Source organism: Paramormyrops kingsleyae, chromosome 1 (genome assembly GCF_048594095.1).
Source record: "Paramormyrops kingsleyae isolate MSU_618 chromosome 1, PKINGS_0.4, whole genome shotgun sequence".
NCBI lineage: Eukaryota > Metazoa > Chordata > Actinopteri > Osteoglossiformes > Mormyridae > Paramormyrops > Paramormyrops kingsleyae.
Window position 1 is genome coordinate 31,674,329 of NC_132797.1, and position 19,116 is coordinate 31,693,444.

Sequence of the window (19,116 nt, forward strand, 5' to 3'; positions counted from 1 at the left end):
GAGGGCGGGCAGGTCGGGACACGAAACCATGTGTCACCGTCTCTGGGGGCTGATCACAGGCACTTACCGCTCAGTCTGCGGATTAACGGCGTGGATGTGCGTCGTAAATACACATAAATGTGAGTATGAAAATGAAACGTCGCATCAGTTGAGATCGTCGCAGCGAACCTTGATTGTATCCTCCCCTTTTTAGAAGTTAAAAAACTATGTCTTTCACACTACACTGAGTGTTTGACAGGCCGGTTTGAGATTCCCCGAAACATAATTATAACCTGTGACATCCTCAAGTATCCTCCTCCTCAAATATAGCCTTAATTCGACAGGGAAACGCATTTCTGTCCTAAAGCTCACTAACGCATCTCATTATTTTAAGATTCTGTCAAATGTAACGAACAGTCCACTTTAAATGTCCTGTCCCTGCAGGGTTGAGTAATTGTGTTTATATTTTGTGAATTTTTATTATACTGATAGTTTGCTCTGATGTGCAGCCACACATCTGTCCCACCTTTCCTAGTGTCAGTGGATGGTGGTACCTCAGCATCAGTGCTTTCACCAAAAACAGCTTTACATGGCCAGATATTTCCCTGGAGTCAGTCGGATTTAGTGCCTTCACCTGCCAGGCCAGAAGGCCCTTCCTTCAACTTGGGTACAAGGACAATGTTTCACAATGCAATGGTTGTTGGTCTCAGGATGGCTTCTGCTATTGGACCGTCAAGAAAAGTACTTACATTAATTTAATCCAGAAAACTATATATAAAAATTGTATTAAAGCTCTAGGTTGCTTTAGGTGAAACTCAAATCCACACAGCCTTCATGCCCACAGAGCTGGGGCCAGATTGGACCATGAAGCTACTGGATTCCCACACTGTGCAATCAAGCCGCCTCATAGGAAAACAAGGAAAAGTGAATTTGTCTCGGCTTGTGGTTAGTGTTATTGTTATTTTTTGTTGTAACTCAAAACACAGCTCTCACCTGGGAGGGGTGCCATCACCAGGGGGGGCCACGTGGAAGCCCTCTGGCTGTGCGTTTGCCTCTGCAGAAGTGGGTTGTCATGGTTTATTAGGGAGCAGGGGATACAGAGGTCACAGGTGCAGGTGAACATCATGCAAGTGGTCACTTCTCACCTGTTTGCAGATCAAATTGAGAGATTTAAGGCTGTGCAGGACTGACACGGTTAGCATCAGTCCACGGACTGTTGCTAAAGAAAGTGCTGTTTTAGAAATAGCCAGGCTGTGAACCCGAGTGTGGGTAGGATTGGTGATAAACTCCTGGATTAGCTTACTTGGGACCAAACAAGAAAATTCAACAATCCCACCAGTGTTTCACAGACTCGATTTTCCCAGAAGGAAAGGTGACAGTTATTCATCCTCACATCACCTCTGCAGTCCCCAAAGGAGACATTATACTTATTTAGCAGATGTTTTAAGGCAACATACATTTATGAGGATGCAGGGTCAGACAATCCCTGGTTGAGCAGTTGGAGGTTAAAGCCCTTGTTCAGGGGCCCGACAGTAAAATCACTCAGCTTGCCCTGGGATTTGAACCGGCGCACTTCTGATCACATGCACAGCATCCTAACCCATGGAGCCAAAACAAAGACACTCACTCCAAGGTTACCTGATTATGCCTAGTAAGATGGCAGGCTGTGCAATTCGTCACTCAAGGGGATTTTCCATTGTCCTTTTGTGATTTGAACAAAGACCAGCATTCTTTGGGTTCAGGCATGTCTCTGACCGTTGATTTGTAAAATTAAAAATTAAACATATTACCCTAAAAACAGTCAATGACTAAGTGTGTTTTACTTCTCTAAAAAGGTAACAATACGCTGGTATACTATTATGGGCTGTTCCTACGGGGAGAAACTGAGAACAGTCTGCAGGAGCTACTAGCACTGGGTTGAATCTGAGCTTTCCAACAGGTTCTGGTACAACACAGTCAGGCCCGGATTACAGGGTAGCACACAGCAGCTGTGCAGCAGAGGAGAATTAGCACTGAGTGGGCGACGCCCCTCCAGCGGGAACCGGCCCGGCTGGTGCTGCAGTGACGGTGACGTTCCCCCCCGGCTCCCCAAGCGGCGGCATTAACGAGGAACAAAGGGAGGTGGCCCCAGAAGGTAGGTACCTTCCAAACCAAGATAAATACGGAACTGTTCATTACAAATTATATTGGTACAATTGTTTGAGTTGAATCATTGTACAAAAAAAAAAAAAAAATTAAATTTCAGAATCTCTTAGCGTTTGTCTCCTTTTTCTGCAATCGAGCAGTGACTACACAAGTCTGTGCAAAACCTGATGATGCAAGTTACCCCAGCATGATTCCAGGCTGTTCTAAAGAGCATGTTGTGATGTTACTGAATGCTTGACTTTCTTGTTCATCAAGTGCCCCCATAAACATCTGATAAGGTTGAGGTCATCGCTGCCCTAAATCTCAAACTCGGTCTCATCCAGTGATCCACTGTGAAATGCTGATGACTTAACCCACGTCAAGACTTTATTTCTAAGGTTAAATAAAAGGAATCACAGTTTTTCAATGTGGTTTCAGATGTTTGGGCTCTGTAACTAATAAATAGATGCACCCAACCCAGGTCTGTACTGCATGTCACACTGGCCTGGACAGGTGGTTAATCTGTCTGACTAAATGTGACGCTTCTTCTGTAATCCGTTATTTAACTTCGCTTTGGACCCGAGTCCAAAAAAATCCTTCAGCATGACTTGAAAGGACAAATGCATCAAGCCTGGTGTTTTCCTCTCTCACGGAGAGAGCCGTGATCCCACTCGCCGCTGGATGCTGCCATGGAAACGTCGTTCAGGCAATTTAGTCGGGGAAGTGAGATGATATTCCAAAAGAGAGATTTCCTTTGTTTCTCTCAATATTTCACAATCAAAGACATGTTAATGGGATGTTTACAAGCTCAGACAAAGCAGCTGCGGAACAAGCATCCTTCAGATTAGACCGTTTCTGTGTGAAACAAGTGCTAACGGGCAGTGTTGCATGTTCAGAACCTTTTTTTTTTTCCCTTTTCCAGAAGGCAGTTGTGCATTTTAGTTGTCTCTGTAAATAGAGTGAGTACACTTCGATGTTTATCATGCTCAGCCTACCAAAACGTGATACAACCCATCCAGATCCCACAGGCGCTCATGTGACAAAGGCGCCCCCCAGAGAGGAATCTGGGAGCTGCTGCCCCTGTTGCTTCCGTGGACATGTGGGACTTTTCCTTGGTTCTGGATTTAAGTTTAAAATTTGCCTGTTTGTATTTCAAATCGAAAGCAAGACTGAACCCAAAATAGTGATGTTTGTTTCCCCCCCCAATTACCATAAAAATATTTATATGATAAATTCTCTGGCGACATTCCATTTTTTATCAAATTGATCACCGACCCCCCTAGTGATTCATTTAGGAACCACCTCTTTTTCAGCGCAGTTATTCTGAGGTTTTTAGTGGGTGACATCCATCAGTTAACACCAAACGAAAGCAGAAGACGAGTAAGACCAACGAACAAAGTTCCTCCAGCCCGAAATGTAGTCAGCTTTACATTAATAACTTTAATGTTAATTCTGTAAAATACCAAATGGTGATAACACAAGAGCTGTGGAAAATTGAGTTTAAAATAAGCATACAGCTGACAGGCACCACAAAACGTCTTCTGTTCGAATCATCGGTTCACGTTCGTTTTCCCACAAAACAATCTATCATATCAGAACAGAATCACGATCTTCGTGATTAACACACATTTCAAACAGAAACACAATCAAAAGCCCCCCAAAACCAGCCATTCATATCATTCTGTCATGACACGTACAAAGTAATAAAAAAACTCGCTGTTTTATTCATTTATTTGACAAGCAGCAGGATCGTTTTTTGTTTACATTTTGAAGTAAATACAGTTATTGGTATATCACTTTTGTTTGTTTTACTTTAGATACATTTAAAAAATACCACAACAACCGCAAACGCTGAGAAAGGAAAGCACAGTCTCCACCTGGTGGCTGCTGAGCCGCTATTATCGCAGCGGCTCCCGACCTGTGTGGCATTTTTGGGCTTTTTTTGTCATTTATGTTATGTAGCTAAAAACGCAACACCGGCTCCGGCGCTCACACAGCTGCAGGCATTTTCTACTGACGCGAGCTCGGCGTGGCACTGGTGAGGTTGTAAACAGCGTAAAAAAACTCTCTTTTTTTCCGGGGCGGAAGGTGGGATGGGGGGGCGTCTTGCGACTCACCGAAACGATCCTTTATATGGAGGCACAGCTCCAATTCGTCCCACAGGAGCACACGAGACAGTGACAGAGAATTAATAATAGTTATTATAGTAATACCCACTGGGTACTTCTGGGCGTTTCCAGCATCATGCCACGTAACTGTACTCGTCCGCAGAGCTCTGGCTCCGCTCGATGTACTGCTTGTCAATCAGAACCTCGATGCACTTCTTGATCATGCTGATGCTGGGATTGAACCGGGCCTTCGACTGGTTGATGACCTGCCGACACAGTGGACCTGTGTTAGAAAACTGGGTCTAAGACAGTAGAGCCCACCCAAGATGCCCTCCTGTGGCTGTTATCTGAAGTCCCCCAAGTATCAGACACATATGGGTCACTCACTCTCTCACATGCACAGACACGGGCTGCTGCCCCTTTACTCTGTGTGGGGCATGAATCAGACCAAAGAGCTCCTGTGATCACATGAGAGTAACCCCATGAAGCTGACCCAAAGTCTGGTCACTGCTCCCAGGGGAAGACCCCACAGGGCAGCTAGGACGGAGCCCGGGACTTGTGCCTTTCCCTACTACATACATGCTCTCATATTCAGGGACATTTACAATTTTATCCAGGATATACGCATTCACCTCCTGTATTAGTGTGTTGTGCCGTAGGACTTTGCGTGCTTTCATGATTCTGACGATAGCAGCTTGCAAATACATCTTCCGGTCCTCGTCCACAGCGCTCCTGGTCTGCTCCATCTCCTGCACGGACAGCCAGGCATTAACCCCCCAGTGTTCTTCATTTTATCATTCTATACACGTACATGACACTGGCACTTCAACTAGCAACCTACTGGTCACTGTTCTTACCCAAGTGGGACAAACGTAACAAGTGTCGACGTGTACAGCCTCTACCTGTGGGGTGTCCTTTTGCATGGAGGTTGTGATTTTGAACTTTGTTCGTTTACTGGTGAAGGCCATATTTAGTGAGAAGGTGGATTCTGTCTCAATGTCTTCCTGTAGGTTGAAGAGGAAACGGTAAAAAGCTCACTGTCAAGAGACAGTGCCACAGGTGCAAGCCATAAGCAAGGCAGAACAGTCACTCAAGCCATGGCCAACGACACCAGTAACTAATGATGAGCCGGACGAGACTTTCCTGGTCACAGTGTGCAGGATTAGGATGCCCTATCAATCATTTGCTGGTCTAACCACTTCCTTTTGTGATGTTCACTGCTTCCTATTCTGGTAAAATAAACAGTGACTGACACCACAGACCCTGAGTCTCAGGTTCCCACTCCCTTATCACTATCTTGGCTGAGAATTTTTCCCACAAAATTAATGTTTCTCATCTCATCCAGGGTGCACTCCAGCTTTCTGCCCCGAGCTGCCTGGGGTAAGCTCCAAATCACTCTGTCACCACAGCCAGGAGAAACAGTTAGAAGATTGATAGATGGATAGACAGATTTTTCCTTCTACAAAATTTGGTCACCTGAACCCCCCCTAACTGAATGTGTTATGGACAAGCGAGGTACATAGACAGCACTAACACATGCTAAGGCAAGCTAGCACGCAATAAGGCAAGCTAACGCGCGATAAGGCAAGCTAACGCGCGATAGACACCCACTAAACACCTGCTAACACCAAGCAGGCCCACCTTCTCAGAGTCGTGGCTGATCATCTTGACATCCATCAGAGACTTGATGGTCTTCACCAGCTCTTTCTCGCTCATCTGTGTGCTGTCCTGCAATTCCCGGTAACCCACCGTCTCACCATTGTTGAAGGCCAGCAGTATGGCCATCTGATATGTGGTGACCATGGCTACGTAGGGCTTTGACAGATAATTCATCTTCACCTCCCCTGCAGGACAGGAGAGAGAGAGCGCGGCATCAAGTAGAGGGTTTGATGGGTGCAGGTCCTGCTTCTGAGCTCCTGGTGCCCTCCATGCTTGAGTAAAAATGCCTGGTTTTACTGCCGTTATTGTAATCTGACACTAACAGAACGTCTGAAAAAGGGTTTGCTTCCTATTTCCAAAGTCAACACCTGCATATCTACATTAACCAAAGGCCAGCACCACTACAAGCCTTGACTATGTATCCACAATGTCTCTCTGGAAATATCCAGTACCTGATCAAAGTGCCGATTCGCACAAGGTCCATGTTAGCGTCTGCTATATCAAAACAATCGTGGCAATCTCCGATTTCACGGATTAGTGTTGTGATGACAGCTCTTCGAATTTGGAGTGGGTGATAATCGCAGCTCACTGCAGATGCCCATTATGACATCACAAAAATGCCTAATCACATGACCACCATCACATTCAGGGGCTCACCGGATACGCTGTCTCACACCAGTTGTCCATTGGCAATGGGAATTTAACAAAGGAAAAATCCACATTCAAATAGTGTTGAGCTACAATCAGGCCCTTTTCTATTGCAATCAGTCACCCTCACATGACTCAGCACAACACAATCAGCTAGACAAACACAAGTAAGCTGCAAACGACATTCACAAAGGACTTTTTCCCCAAAACTAAAATGGAGATTTAAACTGTAAATTCACACAGCACCTGGGTGTATAAAGCCCAGCTTAGGGATTCATTTATAAGCATACAGCCATCTGTAGATAAGCCCTGTAGTGCAGAATGGCATTTCCGGGAAGGAAAGCCCAGCTGAGATTTGGCTTTGGTCATTTAACGCCTCTTTAATGGAAAGCAGCAGCAGTTTCAAGGTGAACGTAGTCACGTTGTGTGAGATGTGGGTTTGGATTGTTAATGGCGGCGTCGCAGGCCACGCCTGGCGCTAGGGCCTCGCCTCATACCTGTGCAAAGGTAATGCAGCCAGGTTAACTTCCTCCCGCTGAAGTGTTGGCTGTAAAACAGTTCGAACTGCCAAGAGAAGATAAGCACCATCACACAAAAGCTACAGAGAATGACTGCAACACAATCTATAAATAGTCCTCAGCCACTGCACATTACCAGTAGCCACATGAAATTGTGCATGTGCACAAACATAAGCATGACTAAAGGCGATTATGTATAGCGACATGCATATACAAACTGAAAAGCCACGCAAAGCCTACCCAACTGCGCCCCCTGCTGGTGACTCACCATTTGGACGCTCTTCTCCAGTTCCTGGGGGATGGCAAAGGTGGAGGTGGGAACGTGCGTAAGGGGCCAGGCGCCAGCCTGTAAGCAGAGCGAGGATAGGGCATGTCTGACCGCCGTGTGCTCACCTCAGGGGGGTGGGGGATGTAATCACAAGCTGATAAACAACTGCCGTGCTTTGTTCGGGTCGAGCTCAGAACGAGTAAGAACAGCTCCGATGGGGTCACATGTAAGGTGTCCGTCTTCGTGCCAGCTGACCACCGTCCGTATGGTAACCGCAGCAAGACCACGTATTTACCCTTTACAGCTGTCCCTGGAACCTTTAACTTCAGCATTTACACATGCTGAGTCAGTACTGTCCCTACCCTGGAAAACTATGTTCTTCTGTGTTTTCTAGAATATCCATTTCTGTCAACTTTTATTACATTTTATTAAATATTTCTCACTGTTTGGTTGATAAAAGGTTTGGATTACAGAAAAACGCAGGAAATCTCAGGTGATAAAACAGGAAGTGGGCTGACCCTCCTTAGTACTCAGCTGACATGCGTTACACTTAATTACCATGTTTGTTTAGATACGAGTACAGTCATAGCTGTAAGCTACCCATAAAAACCCACATTAAATTACAGAATAAACAGGGGTAAAGCCTGCCTGCCTTTTGCCCCAAAGGGATTCGGCTTGTTAGTTAATATACAAAAAATATTTCGGGGCAACCTGAAGCGGCAGCACTGCCAATGCACTCAGAAACACATAAACACCGATGAGGGACTTCAGAAAGCACAGCGAAGCTTCCGGTCTCTGATGGGACGGCTCTGAGCGGGTCTCACCTGCAGCACATATATCTGGAAGCTGATCCCGAGGTCCACCGCAGTCTCCTGTGTCTTGATGAAGTTGTTGAACTTGTTGTTCAGGTCAGCGCTGACGCTCATGTCTGTGTACATGCGGTGCAGCTTGCTGGTGAACTCGTACCCGCACGCTTGCTGAGATGGGAGAAGGGGGGAGAGATGACACATCGTGACAGAGGGCAGTGGTGGCACTACGGTAATCTCAGAGACCGGCAGCAACGTGCCCTTTAGGGACACCAAACCGACGTGACATCACCTCGCTATCAGGTGACCCCACATGCTCACTCTCACACCTAAAAGTCAGTGCAATTACCGTATTCTGAGATAAGTCCATTTCGACGTACGACCTGTCTTTCGGAACAGAACCCAGACATAAGTCGGGGACAGACTCTACCTGTATATAGACGGCCATTTAACTTTACCTTCAGCTTGTTTATCATGGCCTCCTCTGAGTCCATGGACAAGGACAGCCCGTGTATTAATCTCTTGGCCAACATTCTTGCGTAGAACTGCAGCAGGAAGGAAGAAGAGTCAGCGGGGGATTCAACGACATCTCACAGACGGTTTTTAAGAGACTCTACTGCTGTGCAGCTTCTGAAGGATCCCACGATCAAGCAAAGAACCTATTTCCACAAGCTGTCAGCCAATCCCGGCTCCCTGGTTACCGTTTAATGTGGCGCCCCTGCTGACCTAGCAAGGCTTATGCACAGAGGCATGCGGGAGGGAAGAGCAGGGCCAGGCACTCACCTTTTGAAAGACGTCCTTGTCGTCAATGTACTTGAAGACGGTGATGAAGCTGCTCAGCTTGTCCTCCACCTCGTTCTCCGTCATGCCTTTGGCGGACTTCTTCAGTAGGCTGTCGCAGTACTTAGCGAGCTGTGCGGCGGTGGGCGACAGGGTAACAGAGGTTCCATCTGAGCGAGGGTCACGTTCACATCATGCCAATTCACGTAAGCGAGCAAGTTACAGCACGTCGCCGGCTCTCAAGCAGCCAGCGAAGGCACAAGCTGTACCGACGCAGAGAGACTAACGCGTGTCTGGGGGTAACAGAGGGACGTCCCAGCCATGTGTCCTTACCAGTTCTGGGGCTTTACAGATAGACTTTGGCTCCCGGTAGTTGACTACTGACGTCAAAGCCTAGGGAAACACAAAACGATAAATTATACGGATCCGATAGTAACATTTTAACAGACTTAACATCTGTTAGTTGTAGATAAAAAAGATAAGAGAATACTTTATTTATCCTGAGGGAAGTTGTTTATCATCAGAATCATCAAAAGAACCACATTCCAAAACAGACAACCCTGGCTGATCTGTATTTACATCAGCGTAGAAAGCCTCTGTCACCATCTAGTGGTGAGAATGCGCCATGACTGGTCTCACCTTATCCAGGGCGCTCATGAAGTGCTGATCACCATTCAGGACGGTGTTAATGAGCTGGACGAATTTACTGTGAACCTCTAACACGGACTCCACAAACTGGGTTGGCATCTAAGAAACGACAAATCATATCAGACGAAAAGGTCAAAGTAAGACCGAGCCCCCAGGCGTCCTGAGAGCATCTGGGATGCAGTACGGCCGGGTGGGAGACTCACGTTTTCCTGAGAGAGGTTACTGGTGGCTCTGAGGCCCTCGTCGTGGATGTGGATCTGCAGCTCGTGGATCATGTGGGGCAGGCCGTTGGAGACAGCACGGAGCAGGGTGTACATGTTGGCCATGTCTGTGGGGGGGCGAGATGTCAGCACACGCACCTCGGGCTGGCAGGACCCTATCTCCCCAGGGCATGGGCTCTCCAGGTTACGCTATCCATTGCTAGTCACTCTGTCACTGTTTATCCTCTTCGCCGGTGGGCTATGTAAACAGAAGGCCTCGAGGGCCACCGTAGCCAGCTGGTGGGGGCCGGGACTCTGCCGCCACGGGGGGGGGGGGGGACAGAGCACTGGGGTCATGCCCAAGGAGGTGGCCATCACCACATTGCCCGTCTGGCCGGGTATAGCCTCACCGCATCGATAAAAAACTGACCCCAATAAAAGCTGGCCACCATTTCCTATTGGGGGGCAGGGGGAGGTGTGTAGCTCAGCAAGTTAGGCCTGTGGTCAGAAGATCAGCAGTTTGAATTCCATTCTTGGCAGAAAAGTTACTTCTGAGTTAACCCTGTGAAAAAGGCTCCAGGGGCACTAGATTAATGGCCTGACCCTGCCATCAGACCCCAAGCCTCACTGTCATGTGTGTGTGTGTGTGTGTGTGTGTGTGTGTGTGTGTAAACCAGACAAAACCAAACAAAGCGAAGCCCGTGCCCCCAGCGCCGCATACTGACCGTCCCGCTTCTCCTGCCGCACGATACCCTGGCACTCCCCATGCAGGAACTGCAGGTGGTCGGCCACCATTCTCTGTTGGCACTCATGGATCACCTTGGCGTAGGAACTCGGGTGCAGATACTTCCTGCAGCGCACCTCCTCGTCCTTCAGCCGGCCCAAGACCTGCAGCCAAAGGGAGGGCGGCGGTCACCCCGGCTGGCCCGGTAACGTGGGCAACTCGCAGCTCGACTCTACGCCAGCACCTGACGGCGTTTTAAGGCTAAACTGCCAAGATACCACATCAGAGGTGTAATAAAAAAACTTCGTGTTTACATGCCCTCTGCTGACTGCTGCTCTCCAGCAAGCTGACAGTGGACATCAATCCATCCATGGCCGGCCAGCCAGCCTGCTTCCTCCGCATCTCGGCAGAAACGTGACCCCGCAGCCCCGGCTTGGCAGACTCTGGCGAGCATGAGAGCCGGCAAGGACTCTCCCCGACTGCGTGACAGCCCGCAGCTCTGCGGGGCCCCAGGCTACAGCGGCTCGCTAGCTGGCTGTGTGCGCCATCGGCTCTGTGCTATGGACCTGATCCGGGGTCTTAAGCTCCCAGGCAGGAAATCTACTTTGTTTCACCGCAAGGGTTTTACAACCGATGTAGCGCCAATCCCAAGAACGAGGGAAGAGGACAATCAGGACGGAAACAGAACTGAAGCCCCACAGGCTTTCAATGCCCATTTCAATGCCAACACTTCACTCCTCACCCCGTAATGCACTGGGGCAGAGGGCTGACCCCACAGCAGTGAGCCCAGGAAACGGACCCTCACCTTTTCCATGTACTGTGAGCACGTCGACTCCTGCAGCAGATTAGAAGCTTCCTGTTTGTAATATTCACCTGTTTTCGTCAGAAACGGCCCCTCAAAGATTTCCTGATAAAACTGGGGGGGGGACACAACAAACAGGCAATAAAGATAATGCTTTTCACTGACTGCATCACCTTTTTCTAGTAACATTGGTTTTTGGAAAGCTTTAACGTTTTAGTGATTTAACTCATCAATTCATCCATCCATCCATCCATCCATCCATCTTCCCTGACATCTCGTCCGACAGCGTGACACTGGAGCCTACACACGCTAATAAGCCAGAAGCGCCACAGTCCACTTCAATAATACAGTACATTACCGTTTCTTTGTGCACCCACCTTAAGAGGAAACTTTTTCTTGTACTGTTCAACATGAACAAAGGAGTTTATAACCCCATGGATTACTTTCTGATTTGGGTCCTCGCCACAGCGGTCACTGCAAGTTGGACACAGAACATTATGTCACAATGCTACATTATTCAAAAAGACAATCTTAAAAGTGGGTAAACGGTGCATCACTGAACGTATCTGTTCATGAAGTGTGTGCATGGCCAACACTGGAGCAGATACAGCACACACAGGAGATGCTTTTGATACAAGAAAGATATCTGATTAAGGGCCAGTTTTCACTTCATGCGATAGCAGACGTGCCACGGCACGTGCAGAGCCATGCCGCACCTCCATCACCCTGAACGTTTATACTTCTAGCTGCAGGAAACCGCACACATTGCCACCGGGCCTGTGGTGGAGCTGTTGAGCCAAAATGCTCAAAAAAGTAAAATTAAAGATGCAGGGAATTAATGTTATGAGAATAAATAAGAATTTTACTAAAACTAACAGTGAACATGTACTTAAAATACACAAGCAGGGTTATAGTTATTAACAAAAGCATTTCCATAAACTGAAATAAGATTCAAAAATAAAAACTACAACCAAATGAGAATAAATGCTGCATCTAAAATCAACTGAAATAAAAAAAAAACATCAAATATTTCCCATTACCATTTTTAAATACCATTCAGCTACAGTAATGTTTATCTCTGATCCTCTCGTGCAATGCAACTTGAACCACAGAAATAGCCAATGACATTACGTCGTGACCAGGGATGTGGTGATCACTTCACGATGTAATCGCGATTATATGCCGCATGTGCAATCATTCGTCCGGACACCGGCCTTTTGGTACTTTTGCTTACGCCCACAGTTTGGTAACAGTTAAGTGCCAAATATTAATGAGATGAATATTGAGACACCCAAAAGTTAGTGATCTGTATAAATTCGGCATATCCTTATGTTTAATAAATGTCAGACTTTACACTGCAGAACGTACCACTACACCATCAACATCTTTTTACTTTGTATATCCACAGTCTCCTCTTTCAAACGATGTTGTAGCTGTTCTTTTCTTCAGTACCACTTCAGTGCTTATTGCTTCCATGATTTACTAAAACAGTAGTAGTAGCATGCTCCGCTAACTGAATTTAATAAGCATAGCGATACTCTGAATTTAAACAGAATTTATAGAGAATTTATACAAGGACTTTTGGGCGTCACAATACACATCTCATTAATATCTTAGGCACACTACTAATTTCTTTACCAAATTGTGGGCGTAAGTAAACATCCATAAAATATTGAAAAGCCAACGTCCAGACAAATGTTTCACCCATCATCTAAAGCCCTGGTGATTATTGTGCATGCGGCGTAAAATCGCGATTACATTGCAATGTGATCGCGACAGCCCTAGTCTTGACACTTTGTAGAAGCCAACAACAACTTTTCTTACCATCCCTAGAAAAAATACTAAAACCTAAAGTAAAATAACGGAATAGATTAACGTCGTTAAAATAAAAATCGAGATCACACCAAAAAATGAAACCAAGCTAGATCTCACATGAAAATAAATATTATTTTAATTTTTTTTATTTAGTTTTTATAACACTGATGCAAAAACATACATGGGGCGTTGCGGTACAAATATATTTGTTTTAGTTTGTAGCCATCTGGGAGTCTTTATAATCCCTAGCAAGGAATCATAAATGCTGGTATTTCTGGACTTTCACAGTCAACCATGCTTCAAATCTGCCAGCCACCATCATCACCATTCTGATCACAGAGGGCAGAAAAGGGGTTTACATACAATCTTTGCTCTGACTACTTTCTGACTTCCTGCTACTTTACCCCTGGCCAATGAAAGATCGCGGTTTGCGCTCATCACTGAGAAGAGCCTAATCATTGTAATAATTTTCGAGTGCTGCATGGCACCCTACGAGGTGTCCAAGGCCGGACCTTATGACTAAATTCTGTTAACTACCACGAAGGCTGTAGGGCTGCTGTGTCTGTGTACAGTAAAAACCAGCCTTAACAGCGGACAGGTCACATTCTGAGGTGTGCCGAAAAAGCTGGGACACCAACTCCAGGCCGCTTAGAGCAGGGCTATTCAACTCACGGTCCTCAAGGGCTGAGCCCTGCTGGTTTTCCAGCCTTCCTTCACCTGTGAGCCAGGTGTGAAGCCTCTGACCAATCAGAATCAGTCATTATTAAACTAACTACCTGGGAGAACTGAAAACAAGGCCCGGATTTGGAATCGAGGGCCTGAATTGAATAGCCCTGACTTAGCGGCATCACACAGGGAAACTCCCAAACAAAGAACACCTACTTCTTAATTTCATTCAGCAACATCCGGATCAGGACGGCCTGCAGGGGCTCGATCATCAATTTCCTCCACATGTCGAGTGCCAGCTGGGGATGAACAGAAACCTTTAGCTTTTCAGGGTATGCCATCACCTATTCACACACAGGGCATTTCAGTTCATAATAGTGGGGGCACAGCTTTGGAGAAACCCGCTGTCCATATATACAGCAAATACTTTTCCCACACACAGCAAAGCATTCCCTAGGGCAGCGTTTCCCATCCTAGTCCTTAAGGACCCCCGACAATCCAGAATTTTGCTTTCTCCCTGCCCCTGACACTCCAGTACCAGGTATTTGGTGTTCTTGATTATCTGGGAGCTGGGAGGGAACAAAATGTGGACTGTCGGAGGGGGGTCCCCAAGGACTGGGTTGAAAAACACAACTATGGTTTTCATCTCATGCGAGACCAGAGGACCAAAACTAAGGTCTCGAGCCCCTTGGTGAGCTCCCTCACCTCTCCAATCTCCATCAGCGGCTCATTCATGTCGACTCCCCCGTAGCCATACTGCAAGTCTGCTTCAGTCAGTTTGTTTTTCTTAATGAACTGTGTGTTGAGGTACCTGCGCCGAGGGAAAAACAGAATCACAACTGGGAAGAGAGGGGTCGGCACCCCCAGTTGAGATGGTGGTGAACTGGAGAGTGCAGCTGGGAATAAATCCCACATCATGGCTTGGTGAACAGGAAGGTAATGCAGGGGGGGGCCGACTGGCCTCGAGGTGGTCAGCGGGACCTCGGAGAGCCCAAGCACCCCCCCACCAGCTCAGAGGGCCACGTCAGCCCTGCGTGCTGGTCTTATTCTGCTTGCAGCTCTCTCAACACTGGATAACCACCGGAGTGTCAAGTCAGGCAGTCAGGATGCCATGGCAACAGGGCAGACGTAGCATTTTTCTAACAATATCGGTTTGAGGCTTAACATGCGGCAACACAAAGCGAGACACAACACAAGAGAAGCCCGGGGCGTGATAGGAAAGCCGCTGGTGTGCTGTAGAGCGCCATTTGCGGGCAAGCCAGCCATGTATCAGTATTTTACATACGTGACACACTGATTCGCAGTCATAAAACACTGAAGGCTTTTTACCTTTCAAGCTGAAAACCCAGCCATCAAGTATTAACAGGGCAGCCTAAAGAATCACAACATGACAGATAAACTAGAGTTCAGCTTGGTTATAAGTAAATGGCCAAATAAAGACAAAAGGCAGATATAAACATGACACGGCCAGAAAGGGGCGAATTCATAGCAGCCCGGCACTTTGCATGCATGTATGTATGGACTCCCCCATCAGAGTTTGATGAAGCAATCATAGACCCCATGTAAAAATAGACCTTTCTAAATAAGGACTCTAGAGAGAGGTATCAATTGCAAATGACTTAAGTGGGCATGATAATTTGCACAGTTCTAATGTATAGGTTAAGCCTAGGATAGGTTTATCCTTAATGCTCGCCACCTAGAAAGCCAACTGTAAAGGGATGCTTTCTGGACATGGACAGATTTAAGGCTAAAAGCTGAGCGTGATCAGACTATGTCCACTCACCCTGTTCCGTGTACAGACTGCAGTGAGAATTCACGAGTTACTGAATGAAGAAGAAATGGTATAAAGTAAAGCTGAGCTTAAAATGTGGACTGCATGGGAAAGAATGACGGCTGCAGCATAGTGCTTGAGGACAGCGATGTCTGCTGTCAGGATAATCATGGAAATATTCTGCCACATATACTTAAACATTTAAACAGGTGAGTGACTCTGAATGAATAAATTAAATCAAAGCACAGAGATACCCAGAAAACACACCCAGGTGAGGCAATGGTTTGCCATGCAATTCAAGTCCAGTCAGCATCGAGAAGATTATGAGTGAAAGTAACATTTATGTGTTCAGTGGAAAAAGAGAGTGAGGTAGGAGGCAAACAAATGTAAAAATAAGCTGACATGCCATTGGAAAATATGGATTTTCCTTGCACATACACATTTAGAGCCCCTTTCATCAGTGTTGGGCATTTCAGGTCTAGAAACTACAGATCCAGACCAAGATTTTGTTTCTACCAACCAGTTGAGTACTTTGTGACTGTGACTCCTTATACGCGACTGGTTGGTAGGAACAAAATCGTGGTCTGGATTTATAGCTTTGGATCTGAAATGCCCAATACTGCTTTTCATACACACAATACTCTGAATGTTTATTACTATAATTCAGGCAAAGCTCCCCGATCAGCCAGCAGTAATTACAAGCAGCGTGGCTGGTTACCTGTATAAGCAGTCCATGTAGTCAGCCCCCTTGCTGTACTCCTCCCAGTAGCGGTGGTACAGCACCAGAAGCTGCTCTTCAGACTCCAGCACCTTCTAGAAATAAAAAGCACCCGGTCTTTAGCAGCCAGTGATGGGCTGGACTCGCAGCGCACAGATTACAGAAAACCATGAATCCTCATACCTTGTACAACTGTCGGACATGATTTTCCAGGAAAATCTTTGTCTCTGTATATAGTCTCTCACCCAGGGGCTCAGGGTATGCGACACATAGGGCATATATGTCCCTGTCACATGGGTTAAGGGAAGAGAACCATTCAGATTTAGATGCGCCCAACAGTAAGAAACAGAGCCTTTCCTGTTTCGTGATGAAAAAGTCACATTACAGTAAACCAGGGGTGTCCAATCTTATCCGCAAAGGGCCGGTGTGTATGCAGGTTTTTGGGATAACCTGTAGGTCAGCTGTTCAAACCCAGGTGTGAGGACTCTTCAGCCAATCAGTCCTCTAATTAGTAATCTAATTAGGGAGTTGCAGCGAAAACCCGCATACACACCAGCCCTTTGCGGATAAGATTGGCCACCCGTGCAGTAAACCAACCGTCAACATTTGCACTTGTTAGCAATTCAACTAATATCACCTAAACCGAATCACACAACCATTTAAACACACACCTCTGTCACTGGCAATAACAATGTTTCACTTTTTACATTATGCGGTGCCACAAAAACACAGACAGGATACGAGAAGCGGTCATTCCAGGTGGCACGCTCCACATAATCAAGCATCACCACAGCCTTGATTGTTGTCAGAAGCTTGTTCCATGTTTCATCAAAATCCACTACTCGCGGCTTTAAGGACATCGTATCCCGTTCTTGCAAGCTGGGTTGGGGAGGAGACAAATTTTGTATTATTTGACATCATGAAAAAGGCAGCATGAAGTGGCAGGTCTCACACATTAACAAGTACTCTGCTAAGAGTTACATCAGAGTACAGCATGAACATTATACTTACAGATGAAACTGACATTTTATGATGCATTAATAAGCGACACACATTTGACAACACAGCAAATGCAGCGCTCTCCACATGCACCTGCATTATTAGTCTTACAGTTAGTTATACGCTCAAACTGTATTTTCAATGTGTATAATGGATGTATAAGGTGCTTATGTACTTGGTGACATCACTATAAAACACTTTTACCCCCACACCCCCCAGAAGTCACGGAGGCACTTTTTCAATAACAAATCTATTACGGGTTCGCCCCTGCTTGAACAACCCTGAGTGAATTCGAAATGCATAACGATTATTCTTCATCCTAATAATTTCATTCCCCTTGTTAATGAGTAGACATTTAAGTGTTGGCCTGTGCATAACCTCCGGTACACACTGCGTCATGCGAAACGGACTCAAAGAAACCCCTTCATCGCTTTGTCATTCATTTCCAGAACGAAACACTTCGGAAAATCAGTCTGAGCCATAAGGGATGACCGCCTACCCCAGTACGTAGAAGGCGTGCTTCCATCCCTTAAATCTACAGATGCACTAAGTTGGTTCAGAGCTAAGGCACTCACTTGAGTGTTAAATATTCAACTAGATATAAATATGATTCAAAAATAAAGAAAAAGAGAATGCACAACTACTTTATAGACTTGCTAGTGACCGCCCGGCGGGGGAATACCGGGCATACGCAGACACCGGCCACGACCTTGCGGGGAAACCGGGTAACTTCATATAATCGCTATGATCCAGCTTTTAAATGAAGAGTCTCTTGTCTCAACAGTACTGTATTCACGCCAACCACCCATAGTCACAATTTTCACAGCCATTTATGTAGCTACACAGCAGGCTAACGTAGCTAAGTAGCACGTTAGCTAGCTGCAAGTAATATAACAATTTTAAGTTCACAGGGAAGTTACAGGTAACATTAGCTAAACTGGGCTACCTAAATGAATAGTTGTTTTGAAACAGACATTTTTTCAGCGAAACGCTCCTTAAAGTTTTGACAAGTAGGAACTGGGGTAAATGACTTGTTGGTGCGGCTGCAGCCCTGACAAATCAGTTAGCTGGCTAGCAGGCTAACAGGCTAACTAACGCTAGCTCGTATCACTATATATTACACTCGGCGTGACGCCCTTCCCTCGACAAACCGCGGGATCTGACAGACACAAAAAAGAAGCGATTTTAAAAGGCCATTACCTCTGGGCAATGTCACTGTTCTCCTAAAAACTAAATTCCCCCTGCTGTCACAAGCTTGATCTTTTTTTCTCACTTAGCTAGCTACACCTCTTCCATTAGCCTGTCCCGAAGACGTCACCATCAGATCAGCTGTGGGGGACATAAACCATTGTAGTAACTATATAAACTTAAGAAATTTCAAATAAAAGCATAGTATTTGTTTAATAATTATTTATGATAGTATATAAATCTCATTTATGCCATCAATTGTTACTCATAAATGTTCAAATATTATATCACATTATAACATTATACATCCAACCCTAATTTTTAATGGTTTAACCCGCAACTATGGGTCCTCGTTGCGATCTTACAGTGCAAAATTTTACACCAATAAGCTGTAGCTTTCAGCACAAGTGAATGCATAATCCGTCCGTTATTGTACAATTTGCCAAAAAGCTTGTCAACAAGCTGATGAACATAAGACATTAGAGTGTACCTATTAGACTTCTGAATGCTGGATATTACAGTCCGGTTGGTTGGCAAGAAAAGAAGTTGCAGCAAATGTATCTACCATGACAATCTAGCCAGACACAGATTTAAATTCTTAATATACTGATCCCTTATAGTTTCGAGAACCCAATTATCTTATTATACACATGACTGTCGGGTTTCTAGAAGACAATGGTTACAGAATCACTAAA

At 45.9% G+C, this 19,116-nt stretch overlaps 1 protein-coding gene and 1 long non-coding RNA gene across 3 annotated transcripts; one reads left to right on the forward strand and one right to left on the reverse strand.

Annotated features, from left to right (window-relative positions):
* The first annotated feature begins 2 nt into the window (after nt 1-2).
* Nucleotides 3-5,479, forward strand: LOC111840761 (uncharacterized). The gene is made up of 3 exons (XR_002837507.2): nt 3-119; nt 1,919-2,113; nt 5,222-5,479. It is a non-coding gene; the product is annotated as an uncharacterized lncRNA (long non-coding RNA).
* Nucleotides 3,820-18,562, reverse strand: cul2 (cullin 2). Of its 2 annotated transcripts, XM_023805957.2 has the most exons (21): nt 18,434-18,562; nt 16,976-17,113; nt 16,418-16,520; nt 16,235-16,329; nt 14,451-14,556; nt 13,962-14,044; nt 11,642-11,738; nt 11,268-11,378; nt 10,464-10,626; nt 9,742-9,866; nt 9,530-9,637; nt 9,224-9,283; nt 8,894-9,022; nt 8,569-8,655; nt 8,129-8,281; nt 7,305-7,382; nt 7,016-7,082; nt 5,853-6,055; nt 5,114-5,215; nt 4,844-4,960; nt 3,820-4,477 (listed from the first exon to the last, which is right to left on the reverse strand). In XM_023805957.2, exons 2-21 carry the CDS (start codon nt 17,092-17,094, stop codon nt 4,346-4,348), a joined length of 2,238 nt encoding a protein of 745 aa, XP_023661725.1. In that variant the 5' UTR covers nt 17,095-17,113; nt 18,434-18,562; the 3' UTR covers nt 3,820-4,345. The 2 variants fall into 2 exon arrangements, with proteins under 2 accessions (XP_023661725.1, XP_072569878.1); XM_072713777.1 differs by lacking the exons at nt 3,820-4,477; nt 4,844-4,960; nt 5,114-5,215 and adding an exon at nt 5,469-5,755 and having other exon boundaries at nt 5,796-6,055.
* Nucleotides 18,563-19,116: the final 554 nt, after the last annotated feature.

Coding starts and splice junctions, on each gene's coding strand:
- cul2 (XM_023805957.2), bottom strand. CDS start 17,094: ATGTCCTTAAAGCCGCGAGTAGTGGATTTTGATGAAACATGGAACAAG. Junction 16,521..16,975: donor ACCTGGAATGACCGCTTCTC/GTATCCTGTCTG, acceptor CCCATGTGACAG/GGACATATATGCCCTATGTG. Junction 14,557..16,234: donor TACATGGACTGCTTATACAG/GTAACCAGCCAC, acceptor CCCTCGGCGCAG/GTACCTCAACACACAGTTCA.